At 36.4% G+C, this 14,286-nt stretch overlaps 1 protein-coding gene across 1 annotated transcript in view; it reads right to left on the bottom strand.

Moving 5' to 3' along the window:
- Window positions 1-3,392: 3,392 nt before the first annotated feature.
- Window positions 3,393-14,286, bottom strand: part of LOC129264396 (WD repeat and HMG-box DNA-binding protein 1-like) — a 35,154-nt gene continuing 24,260 nt past the window's right edge. Inside the window, exons 18-25 of the mRNA XM_064102741.1 lie at window positions 13,772-13,948; window positions 12,471-12,575; window positions 11,646-11,857; window positions 11,054-11,190; window positions 10,253-10,402; window positions 7,920-8,046; window positions 6,145-6,280; window positions 3,393-5,241 (exon numbers count right to left, since the gene is read on the bottom strand). Coding sequence (XP_063958811.1) covers window positions 5,023-5,241; window positions 6,145-6,280; window positions 7,920-8,046; window positions 10,253-10,402; window positions 11,054-11,190; window positions 11,646-11,857; window positions 12,471-12,575; window positions 13,772-13,948 — 1,263 coding nt within the window. The 3' untranslated portion in view covers window positions 3,393-5,022. The remainder of the gene's footprint in view (window positions 5,242-6,144; window positions 6,281-7,919; window positions 8,047-10,252; window positions 10,403-11,053; window positions 11,191-11,645; window positions 11,858-12,470; window positions 12,576-13,771; window positions 13,949-14,286) is intronic.

The following is a 14,286-nucleotide window of genomic DNA, read 5'->3' on the forward strand; positions in this document are numbered from 1 at the left end:
CATTCTTTGAAATATGTCTCCTTAGAATACATGCAAATAATTTTAAAAAGTCATTCATTTTTTTTGCCTTTTGAAAATAAGCTGCACAAGTAACATGACTAATGATGGAATGATATGGATTTGACATGAAAAAAAAATAGAGTATGTAGTATATATTCCAATGTTGAACTTGTTATCGGGCATCAGAAAAGCGGTTAATGACATGTTGCATCTAGTTTTATGACCTCTGGTAGATATTTAGCCAGGATTGTTTATTAAATGTATCTAAAATGCCAGAATGTTAACCGTCTGAAATTCTTTTAACTTAAAGGGTTTTCTGTCGAGACCAATATAGTACTACCTGTCGTGTACTTTATATACTACATGTATATTACTTCTCATTATATAGAAAAGCTTGCATGTATCGTGAATTTGGAGTCGGCTTCAAGCAATGATCACTGCCACCATTCACCGAACTATCTTAAAAGGATTGAGGAACTATGATATATGATTAGGCAAAGTTATCAGTAGTATTTATATGTTATAAATCTATGATATATCTGAAAGCACTTATAGATGTTCTGATGATCAAGTGCTATTTTTGGAATGTTACCATTATTTCTCTTTGTACTTCAATGCTGTCTAAACCATTTTAATCCATTTGTGTAATTATTGCTATACAAGCAAGTAAAACCCAATTGTGTAAGGATTTCTATGTATACATGTACAAGCTACAATACCTAATGACCACTAAATCATATAAACCAGTCCAAATTCAATACTTATTAATTACTAAATGTGCACTATTAACCCGTTTATTCCCAATCTCTATTGATTGGTAAATGTAGTTTTGTATTACGCAGGCGTCAATTAATGTTCTACATTCGTTAGTGTCCCCAACTGCTCTTTTATTATCGATGTTTGATTTTTAAATGAATCCACGCAGTACTGTAAGTGGAAAAAAAAAAAAGAGTACAGCAACATGAGTGTTATCAGGGCATTCTTCTTTTATACCTTAGAAAACATTGTGACTATATTGACATTTTTGACTGCATTTGAACTTTATTTTTTGTGGTATTTTTGTTTTATAACAGACTCACCTTTTTATCACCACTTTCATTCAAAGAAAGATTTTTGTATTAATAGACATTTTTATATCAATAGGATAAATTTTCTAAAAAGGACAAAAATCATGCTGCCTCTCTGAAAACATAGGAACAAAAGGGAGAATATTTATCGCCTTCCCATTTGACTGTGTGTGACTATTATATAATTATGTTTGTTCATAGTACTATGTACTAATAGTATGTAGTATTAAAATGTACAAAAATTTGTTATTTACCAAGACAATCAGGTTAGAAAATTTGCTACAAAAAGGTAGATTCTTCTAATGGAGATACAGAAACTTGTTGAATCTGTTTCTGTAGGTTTTGTTTTAGTAAAGACCATCATTATTCCATGTTTTGAAATTATCATGGAGAAGGCAGTTTCCCTTCATAACATGAATACAAAAGTGGTGTTCATGCCAGAAAATAAGAGCATTTTGATTGGAAAATTTGATAACTGATTTTTATTATCATTATTATTAGATGGCAATTGAGAGAGAATAGAATAGGATATAAATACCCACAAATCAAACCTCATTAATCATGTTTTGCTAACCTTTGTTACCAGGCGAGTAAATTAATTGCAATCTTCCATTAATGTAAACACCAATGATTGCTACTGGGGCATGCATTTGTAAAGTTATTGATTGCATGCTTCCTTGAAACATTCTTAGCAATGAAATTATTATGTACATGTACTAGCTAGAGGTATCTTGGATGTTTTGTATAATAGAAAAAAAATGTAAATACTTTATAGGCTTGATACAAAGTGGTGTACTTATGCAAAAGTATAGATGTAAATTTCCTTTGATTGATATGATGTACTCTAATAAATTGCAATATATGCCTTTGATTTTTTTATTCGATCATTTCTGTTTCCTGTCAAAGTCCAGACTTGTGTATTAGAGCGCAGTGGCCCAATTCACAAAGACTAAGATCTATGGCTACTACCATGGCAACAGGGCTCAGCCGCCAATCAGAATCAAGGTTACCATGGTAGAATACCGCAATAGCAAAGTTACCATAGCTGTAACTCTTTATGAAACGGGCCCCAGGACCCTTGTATTATTGCTAATATGCAAAGTAATGACCTCAATAACATGTATACCGTTTGTTCTTTTCAAAGTTTATCCCAGCTAACTGGATGTTCTTGTCATGTCCAGATATCAAAAAGAAATACCAATCAAACTAGAAAAAATATCCAGACTCCCATTAATCTTTACCCATATACATGAAATATGTACATTTATCCTGTCATTTTGAAAAAAAAAAATAAAAAAAATCCAGTCAAATCAATTTCAGAGAGAGAGAGAGAGGGTGGGGGGGGGAGACACCAAAAAGAAAGATTGAAACTGAGAAATTAAGAAACGTGAAGAAAAGGGGAGGAATGAAAAGGATTGTTCTTCTGAATGGCCCTCCTGTCATATTACATCTTACAGACACACCTCATAATCCATGTAACACTACAATATGACATCTTCCATTAAAAAAACTTACAACATTGACACACCTCATGGTACATGACACACTACAATATGACATCTTCCATTCAAAAACTAAAAACATTGACACACCTCATGGTCCATGTCACACTACAAATATGACATCTTCCATTCAAAAACTTACAACATTGGCACACCTCATGGTCCATGTCACACTTCAAATATGACATCTTCCATTCAAAAACTAAAAACATTGACACACCTCATGGTCCATGTCACACTACAAATATGACATCTTCCATTCAAAAACTTACAACATTGGCACACCTCATGGTCCATGTCACACTTCAAATATGACATCTTCCATTCAAAAACTAAAAACATTGACACACCTCATGGTCCATGTCACACTACAAATATGACATCTTCCATTCAAAAACTTACAACATTGGCACACCTCATGGTCATGTCACACTACAAATATTACATTTTCCATTCAAACACTTTACAACATAGACAAACCTCACAGTCCATGTCACACTACAAATATTACATCCTCCATTCAAACCTACAATACAGACACACCTCGGTCCATGTCACACTACAATAATTACATTTTTCATTCAAATACAACATAGACACACCTCATAGTTATGTCACACTACAAATATGACACCTTCCATTCAAAATTTTACAACATTGACACAAGTCATAGTCCACGTCACACTACAAATAGGACATTTTTCATTCAAATACTTATAACACTGACAAACCTCATAGTCATGTCACACTACAAATATTACACCTTCCATACAAAAACTCACAAAATAGGCAAACCTCGACTCCTCACTCCACACAAACTTGCTTCTAATTATGTATTTATTATATAACATCAGAAATGGGAGAGCCATTAAACTTGCATTATATAAAGTTACAAAGACAGGTTACACAATGGACATAAATATAATTTCTCCTAACAATCTAATTGTCATACAACTGATGAACAAACGCGATAGCCGAGGGGAAAATCTGATTTCTATTAATCAATACATGATGAAAATAAATATAATTTCACCCAACAATGAAATTATTTAACTGATGAACAAATGTGATATCCTGGGGAAAAGGTGATGTCTATGAATCGATACATATCCATATTAAAGTTTCCACACATTGAGGAGAATCGGCTTCTGATTTACAATGGCAATAAAACGGTGCCCGCTGGAAGAACAGTTTTCAGAACTAAAGTGGCTACCCTGGGTAAATATTCTGTTATTATTATCATTATTATCAATGGGCCATAAAGATGTTGAGAAAAGGAGCCCTGATGAGCGTATGAAATAATGTGCTTATCTATCCATGTCTACGGGGGGTGTTGCAAGAAAATATTTGCAATCAATAGCAAATTTCAGATGTAAATTTACAAAAAAATAGATAAATTGCAACGAAAACAATCACACTCTATTTTTGTTGATACAAGGAGCAGGCCATCAATCAGTTGCAAATTTGCAATGAAATGTATGAATTTAAATCGATTTTAGGACCTAAAATAGACTCACAATCATTTACAAGTTTATTGCAACACCTCTTAAGACAATTTAAATACAGGAGACTTTGCCTATGTCAAATCTCTTGGACATCTGTGTGACTAAGTTGAAATGTGACTATCAAATGATGGCATTTCTTTGAATGCAGAAGAAGCTAGATTGGTCATAGTAAGGGGTGTTTTTTTTTTTTTTTTACATGCATCACATGTTGATCATAAAAGAAGCTAAATTGACTTGTTTGGGGGTGCTGCTTTGAATGCATTGCTTATTGTATGTAAAAGAAGTTAGATTAATTGGCATCAGTTAGGGGTGTTTCTTAGAATGCATCACATATTTATTGCAAAAGAAGTTTGATTGGCATTAGTTATGGGTGTTTCTTTGAACGCATCACTTATTGATTGCAAAAGAAGCTAAATTGACATCAGTTAGAGTGTGTTTCTCTGAATGCATTGCTCATTGATTGCAAAAGAAACTAGATAGACATCAGTTAGGGGTGTTTCCTTGAATGCATCACTAATTGAATGCAAAAGAAACTAGATTGGCATCAGTTAGGGGTGTTTCTTTGAATGCATCACTTATTGATTGCAAAAGAAACTAGATAGACATCAGTTAGGGGTGTTTCGTTGAATGCATCACTTATTGATTGCAAAAGAAGCTAGATTGGCATCAGTTCGGGTTTTATTTGAATGCATCGCTTATTGATTGCAAAAGAAGCTAAATTGACATAAGTTAGAGTGTATTTCTTTGAATGCATCACTTACTGACTGCAAAAGAAGCTATAATGACATCAGGGGTGTTTCTTTAAATGCATCGCTTACTGATCGCAAAAGAAGCTAGATTGGCATCAGTTTGGGGGTGTTTCTTTGAATGCATCTGCTATTGATTGCATTGCTTATTGGATGCAAAAAAGCTAGATTGGCATCAGTTGAGTATATTTTGTTGAACGCATCATTTACTGAATGCAAAAGCAGCCAGCTTCGCATTGGTAGCTCCAGTCAGTTTCTTCAAATCTTTCTCAGGTCTCCCAGGCTTGATTCTCTTCTCTTCTCCTTTCTCTGCTTCGTCACCGGTCCGCTTTCTCTTCTTTTCCGACTGCTTCTTCTCAGGTTGCATGTCTGCATGGTCATTTTGTTTTGTGACCGATTCTGCTGCCTTTTCTTCCATTTCCTAAATGAAAAAAAAAGATTATGAACACAGATTTGGAGATTATCATTTGGGTTTGGAGTGTAGCCTTGTACATAAGAAATGGGGGGGGGGGTGCTTCACAAAGATTTTAAGTGTGACTTAGAGTCTCACTTAAATTCATAGTTTTGTGTGGTATAAAATACATCACAACGGTCAAATCATGCTAAGAGGACGCGTCTACTGCATATTAATCAATAAGATTACATATCATGTGATTTCCAATAGTTCCCTTTTTCATTTCTGACTTACTTTGTCAATTTCCTCAAAATGAAGAAAGCTAAATTCAATCAATCAATGTGCACGTTGGCCTTTAAGCATGACTATTTGTGAAAGACCCACTGGACAATACATATTGGTATATTACAGCTCAAATGAAAAAGTATATTAAAGGCACAATTGTCAAATTTCCCAGAAAAATGAGAGGGGGACCAAGGCCAATTAACAGGGCATCCACAGTCATTGCCTGTCAGCAATTTGGCTATAATTTAGAAGAAATTGAAGAAATAATCATAATCTATAAAGTTTAAATGACTAATGTATCAATTTCAAGGAGAGTGAATAAACAAAGATATCTAAAGGAATCCCTCACAGTAATAATTGGTACCCTTATTTGTCAAACTGTCAAAAAGTGAGTCTTATACACACAAAATCAGGATGACATTAAAAAGCTTTACATGAGGTTTCAACATTGATGCTACCATTTGTGTAAATTAAAGCAGCAAACCCACTGTTCGGAAGGTAGGGCCAAACAATATCATTTCACCCCCCCCCCCCCCTTCTTTGAATAGCATGACATCATGTGTCCACACCCAGAGAAGCCACCATTGGCAAACCTATGCCCATGTCTCGCTTCTGCTACGAAGGTGAGATATCAAAAATTATCACCTTCTTTTCATCACTTGACATGTCTTTCCATTTCTGCATTGCCAATTTGATGATCTCGCTCGCACTCAGTTCAGGATTTTCCTCTTCTAACAAGTCACGATTTTTGGACAGCCAGAAATTGAAAGCTGATGGCTTCCTGGACATAGGATAAAGGACAAAATTTAAAAAAAAATAGAAAATAATATAAGTTTTCAAAGATAATATGTTGGGTTTTATGTGATACATTTGATTTATCTATTTCCACATTCCAATAACAAAAGTATATACAAGTGTAATCATTTTTTTTTCTCAGCATACATACTATGAAGCAAATGACATAATGAATAACATATGCATAGTTGCATACATACATGTACATTCTAACAATCTACTTGAAATATATCTATACCTGATAAATTTCTCAATTTTTTTAAAATCATTAAAACAAATAGCAGAAAAAAAATATATATACATATGTCGATATAATACATTTTGGAATAATGGAGACCTCCATCTTATGCTTAGAGCTTGAAATTGATAAAGGCCTCGAAAGGAAATGGGAAGGAAAACCAGACAAACAGTGCAATACATTGATGGAATTTGGTCTAAGATATATATTGCAACATAGGCCCTTTTTTCATCAAATGTATATCATGACTTCTGTCTCTATTAAAAAATTTATGTTTATATATGTTTCTTATAAAAATTCACCACGGTTTGTAGATCTGGGCCCCATCTCACAAAAATTCACGATTTATCCGATCAACAACAACTATGGAAAGCCAGCAACGTCAAAATCTAGAATGCATGTTTGTTCAAAATATTTTCTAGACATGGCGTAAGTCATACATTCATCGTTTTCTTGAAAATTCAGTGTGATACTCTTTGCTTACAAAGGACACTGTGTACATTTCCTGGAGAAAGAAATTATGACATTGTTGGATTTCCATAGAGTTGAGGTTGATTGGATCGATCATAACTCTTTGTGAGATGGGGCCCTGGGCCATTTCTTACAAAGAGTTACGATTGATCCTATCAACCTCAACTATATGGAAATGATGATTCTTCGACAGGAAATTTGCACAATGTACTTATCGCACAAAGAGAAGCAATCAAGAATATCAAATCTTTAAAGAAAAAGATAAATGTATGAATATACATCATATCAAACATGCATTTTAGATGTTGGTGTTGCTGGCTTTCCATAGTTGTGGTTGATCGGATCTATCGCATCTCTTTGTAAGACAGGGACCTGAAGCACATACTTACAGAATACCATATATAGAAAGACATGAGTAATACTTTTCATCAGGTTAATCGTAACAAAAATAAATACAATTCAACCTTGCAAACAGGTGGTGATGGTAGGTAAAGTAATCTCAGCAATAACCTGTAAAGACTACTCAACTCCAAACAAATTATGAAATCTATCACATATTTTTAGTAGGATAGAGTATGAAAATAAGGATTATTATGGGTAAAAATAAGAGAATTAACATTTTCACAACAAAGTAGGTAAAAGTAGGACCAGTTGAACGCCTGCTGTAAGAATTTTTGTTGTTGAAAGTTCCATCTCCAAAGAACATTAATGCTGTATCACAATGCACAGTTAACATGGTTCACAGTTTGAAGATCTGTCCTTATCATCACTACTACTTGAACTCCAATAATCGAACAAGAATGTAGAAAGAAAACATTTATCCAATCGCAGTTTATATGAACTTCTATCATACCATGCCATAAAACAGTGTTGCAATTAAAATCTTGAATCCTAAACAGAATGTCAATCTACCTACTTTTTGTTTTTAGATGCAGTGCCTGCTGTATCTGATGGTTGTTTTGCCTTGGAAGTAAACAACGTTGCCTGAGTTCTTGCTTTCGTTGAATCCCCATTGCTTGCTGCGACCTTCTGTGACATCTTTCCTGCAATTTGAGATACGAAATAGAATAGGCATGAAAGTAGGTACTTCCTTGATGTGGTGAGACCAATGTGTAGTGTGAAGCTGATGGACTGGAAGAAGACCAAGGTTTCTATGCAGATGTTGACAGTGGATCAGATGGAAAAGGCGAACAGAGTATGTCGGTATAGACCAGTTCGTAGTTACTTCATGGACAATTTTGGTCAAATGACCTTTCATTTCTTTCATTAAGATAGGCAGATTTCAAAGCAAGATATTACGTATGCATGCCTTACATAGCGGGATGAAGAAATCGAATAGACCAGGTGACTAGAATAGCACATCAATGAACAATCTATGAAGGTATTTGTTGCATTTCTACTTTGAATGCATATTATAGCATGTTGTACGATGTACTTGGCAAACTCTGAAATACCAGTCGTTCGTGGACGCATTGTTGTATTTTTTAAGAGATGTAAATGAAAACACAATTAAAAAGAATGAAGTTGGTGCTTATCTCATTAAATTTTAAACCACCATGTCACTTTAGTACAAATGACCTTCCTCTGATCATGCGCAACATCATCTGATCATGCGCAGAGTGGAACTATGAAACTGGCTTATTGACATGTGTTGAGGAGGGTTGATCCATGTTGATCATGTTCAGAGAAGGGTGCTTGAGTTCAAGATGGCTGGTCAGAGGGGAAGGGGGCGACCGAAGCAGACATGGAAGTAGCAAGCAGTGGAGGAGAGTAGGAGGGTTGGGTTGAAGGAAGAGGATGGTCAAAGGGGAAGGGGGCGACCGAAGCAGACATGGAAGTAGCAAGCGGTGAAGTAAAGTAGGAGGGTTGGGTTGAAGGAGGATGGTCAGAGGGGAAGGGGGCGACCGAAGCAGACATGGAAGTAGCAAGCGGTGGAGTAAAGTAGGAGGGTTGAGTTGGAGGAGAAGGATGGTTAAAGGGGATGGGGGCGACCGAAGCAGACATGGAAGTAGCAAGCAGTGGAGGAGAGTAGGAGGGTTGGGATGAAGGAAGAGGATGGTCAAAGGGGAAGGGGGCGACCGAAGCAGACATGGAAGTAGCAAGCAGTCGAGAGTAGGGGGTTGGGATGAAGGAGGATGGTAAGAGGGGAAGGGGGTGACCAAAGAAGACATGGAAGTAGCAAGCGGTGGAGTAAAGTAGGAGGGTTGGGTTGAAGGAGGATGGTCAGAGGGGAAGGGGGCGACCGAAGCAGACATGGAAGTAGCAAGCGGTGGAGTAAAGTAGGAGGGTTGAGTTGGAGGAGAAGGATGGTTAAAGGGGATGGGGGCGACCGAAGCAGACATGGAAGTAGCAAGCAGTGGAGGAGAGTAGGAGGGTTGGGATGAAGGAAGAGGATGGTCAAAGGGGAAGGGGGCGACCGAAGCAGACATGGAAGTAGCAAGCAGTCGAGAGTAGGGGGTCGGGATGAAGGAGGATGGTAAGAGGGGAAGGGGGTGACCAAAGAAGACATGGAAGTAGCAAGCGGTGGAGTAAAGTAGGAGGGTTGGGTTGAAGGAGGATGGTCAGAGGATAAGGGGGCGACCGAAGCAGACATGGAAGTAGCAAGCGGTGGAGTAAAGTAGGAGGGTTGAGTTGGAGGAGAAGGATGGTTAAAGGGGATGGGGGCGACCGAAGCAGACATGGAAGTAGCAAGCAGTGGAGGAGAGTAGGAGGGTTGGGATGAAGGAAGAGGATGGTCAAAGGGGAAGGGGGCGACCGAAGCAGACATGGAAGTAGCAAGCAGTCGAGAGTAGGGGGTTGGGATGAAGGAGGATGGTAAGAGGGGAAGGGGGCGACCGAAGCAGACATGGAAGTAGCAAATGGTGGATGAGACTAGGGTTGGGTTGAAGGAGGATGGTCAGAGGGGAAGGGGGTGACCAAAGAAGACATGGAAAAGGCAAATGGTGGATGAGTTGAGGGAGGAGGATGGATGCACCAAATAGAGTAGAGTGGGTGGTCAATCTAATGTTGACCAATCTGCCAGGATTAACGGGGGAGAAGTGACGTCTCAATAAGCGCACAACTTGCAGACGAGTATCATGAAACAAACACATAGTATCAAATTGTATGCTTGGGAACTCCTTGCAAATGACATCTAAGAGATCATAAACATATACCATCTTGAACCAAGTGACCCCCCATGTGTACACTCCTCTAATATATTGCTATATTTACTAATCATATATCATTACACCATTGATGTTATATAACCTGGCTTAAATTGACTCTTCGTGTCGGGTGACTTCTTCTTCATTTCATCAAAGACGTTGGTCCCTCTAGGATTAGATCCTGATCTGTCCTGGTTCTTCTTGAAAGGATTCCTCCTTCCTTGACTTGAAGGCAGCAGAGATGGAATTTTATCTATGAAAGAATGAAAGAAAGATACCATCCCCCCAAGAGGAAGAAAAAAACTAAAGAATGAATGAAAAATTAAAAATCAAAATCAAATCAAATAAATCATGAAAGCTATCTCTGTTGGTTGAAAAGAAATTATAAAACTTTTGCTCTCGACATGAAAAGTTTCAAAGAGTTGCCTTGAAATTTCCGGCTACTGACTCAGTGAAGTGACCCAATTTGACCCTAGTGACGTAATGGTGGATAATCTGGACATGGACATCCGGAAGCTTGTATCGCCCTCTGAAATTTTTTCTTATGTTGAGGGCAAAAGTTTAATAATTTGTGAATGAAAAAAACAATCAAGTTTGACTGAGGTTACAGTTGTACCACAAAGAAACTCTGATAAATTATTAGTAATGAAGTAAATCTACAGAAAAAACAGTCATAATTTATCTTTCCCCAGTGACCTACTTATATTGGAATCACTATAATCAGTTACATTCCATTCTTGGTAAAAAATAAATATCAAAAGTTATATAAAATTATTAAATTGTTAACACAATCTCTTAATGATAAGAATGAATAATTGAAGTCGATATCACTATATAGTAATATACAAACAAATCAAACAGCCAAGCGTAAAATGTATATAAAAAAAATATATATATCACTCACCATGTTTGGAATTAAGATTCAATGTGGGGACATTTTCCATTTCTTCCTCGTCTTCTCTGATCTCTGTTTCTTCATCACTCCCATCACCATTCATCTCATTAGACTGGTGACCAGATCTCACCTGATTTCTTGGATGACTGCATAGTGCAAAGGATATCAAACACATTCACCATCTACAAATGATATCAATCTTTAAAGATGATTTAGTATTAAATGTTATTGTTGAATCGGCAGAAAGTTACTTTGCTTATGTACACAGTTTTATATATTGTTTTAATCAGAAAATCTATTTATTACCTGTTTCATTAAGAGCATCATGCTTCATATTGTTTTGAAGTCTTTAAACACTTTCAATTAATGATGTCAATGATTTGATAATTCAAAGTTTTCACTAGTCTCTAGATTTTATTTTGTCTTTGTAACATAAAAAGAAATTTGCTTCAGACTGCTATAATAGCAAGACATGAATGAAAACAAACAAAACAAATAAAATACAAGAAATCGAGTAGACATGAAAGGTGCATTTACAAAAGTTGTCTTTATAGTCATGTAAAATGCTCCCAAGTTTACCCCATTTTTTTGTTTTGCTTACACTCTGGTATGTTGAATGAATTCTTCTTCCTCTTCCTCTTCCTCTTCTTCTTCCTCATCCATCAATCGGCTGGCCATCTCGCTGAGTTTTTGTGCTAAAGCCATACGGCGTGATCTACTGGCATACTTGATAGCCAAGCTGACACTTTGATGTGACGTCATCAAGCCACAAACTTCATAAGCGCGAAACTCTCTCTCGGAACGGCATGCAAGCTATGTACAAAGAAAAGTGGGATGGCAAATTCATAGCTCCAATCTAGATCTGGTATTTACAAGGCTAATAACAATTTGCAATGTTAAGATTTCAATTGACCTTTGACCTCTGTAGACATTTTTAAATACTACTACTACTGATGGTGATGATGATGGTAATGATGATGACGATGATGATGAAGATAATTATGATGATGATGATGATAAGAATAATGATAAGTTACATAAATATAGCGGTTATTTTATTCTGTTTCTAAGCGCTTAACATTGCAATTATTATTAATTTTCTGGCAGGCATTCTCCTGTTGGACAAAGAATTGCTTTTGAATACAAGTAAAAAAATCAATGGTAAATTTAACAAACATATACTCCTAATTGGTTGAAAATCAAGATGAATTTGAATTCCGTAGCTGCATTTGATTGTCAAGTACTAAGTTTTGTGTTAACCGGATTTGTCGTTCATGGACCATATTTGGAAGAATACAAACTCTTCCCAAAATATTCACCTTTCCACTTCATACAATACAAAAATATGGTATTAATCTGTCTATGGTCCATAGAGACATATATTGGTCTGAAATCCAACTGATGGAGCAGAAAATGGCAAACTTACAGCGAATAACTTCATGATATTATCTTGTTGTTCTCTCTCCATCTTAGCTTTGATCCTTTCATCGTCAAGATCCTGGCTCAACAAATTCAGTCTCCAGTAAGCTTCCTGAAAGAAAAAGAGAAATTATTGTCATGGGGAAAGTCCATGAATATTTTCCAAAATTAGTATTTAGAAATGCACAGTACAATAGTAAAAGATATTAGATCTGAAGATAGATGTTAGTGGAGGAAAGGGGGAGCATATGTTCAAGTTAATTTCATTTAACCAACATCGAAGTGAATATACAGAGTATAAAACAAAATATGTGTTAAGAATGCACAGGTCAAATTGAAGAAGCATCTTGTTAAATTTGTTCCTTTTGCATATTAAAAAGACAATATTTCAAGTTACTGGGCAAACTAATGAAAAAATATCAATAAAAATATACTGCATGTCGACAAGTAGAAAAATGCAACTTGGATTAAAGAGGGTAATAGGCTAGGAGGAACAGAATGGACAAAATGAGGAAAGAGGTGGAGGTTTTAACACTACAAGAAGATAACATGTAAAAAAAAAGTTTTTATAAGCACTTATGGTCATTTTATATTTGCATTATGGAACCGTAATCTTTCACTTCGTAATAATCATTAGCTAAGTACATGCAGATGCACCACATAATGATTTCATGAGGAAATCTTCAAATAAAGGTCTAGGTCACCATATCATCACAGATCTAGATCATGTCCAGTTACATAAACTTAACTCTGTGAAATCATGAAATCTAAGCTGAAAACTGATAACACTGAGAATCACCAACACCAATGAACACACGTGGGACTGCATTGCTACTGCTTGAAAAATGACCCCACATGCGGCTGGCATGTCATGCTTATTATGTCCATTTCTAAGCAGGCTATGGCACAGTGGAAAACACTCCGTCCCTTGGATTGGACGTTAAATGGAGGCCACGTGTAGAGGAGAGTCACCACCTTTGCACGTTAAGAACCCACTGCACTATTCGTATAAGAGTAGGGGAACCCCGATGTAGTGGTCCACCAGCACTCCCCAATCAGACTTGCAGTCATAGTGATTCAGTTCGCTTTTTGCCTCCCAGGCACAGGTGACGCCAAAAAAAAAAAAACAATGATAATAATAATTACAGAGTTTCTACCTCAATCATTTGGCAAATATTTTCCATTTACACATACAATGCACTTGGGTGGTCATTTTATTGGATTCTGTTCACACTCACTGTTATTTTAATTGATCGTTTCTACAACTGGCATTTAAATTCAATTAGGTGAGGAAGAATATGAACTGACCTCCATTTGACCTTTCTCTGTATTCAGCTCACAGAGTGGAAGCTGAAGCGGGAGGATAGACACCGTTGGACGAGGTAGAGTTGGAGGAAACGGAGTTCCTTTACATGAAATACATCGGATCTGCTGCTGTTTCTCATGAACTCCCACAATCCAATAGCTGTCAGAATGACCCTTCGTCTGCCAAATCAATGACAAGAAAACAAGAAAGTTATTGATACATTGCATCATGCATGCAGTACATTAAATGCAACTTTGTTGACTTTGAAAATCATAATGGTCATTGCTAGAAATTCCTTTTGTTAAATTTGATGAATTCTCAAGTGTTAAGACAGAGTTGCCTTAATCCTGAATCTTGTGTTTTTTGTGTGAGTTAATAACACACCCTTAGAGAAATATCTGGATGCTCATGCAGCTCTCCAAAGTTTTGAAATGCGAAATCCATCTAGATTAATTTAAACAAAAACCTTAGGTTTTACTTACCGAAAACTGTGGTCAAATTCCGTTGAAAAACAAGA

Source organism: Lytechinus pictus, chromosome 7 (assembly GCF_037042905.1).
Source record: "Lytechinus pictus isolate F3 Inbred chromosome 7, Lp3.0, whole genome shotgun sequence".
Lineage (NCBI taxonomy): Eukaryota > Metazoa > Echinodermata > Echinoidea > Temnopleuroida > Toxopneustidae > Lytechinus > Lytechinus pictus.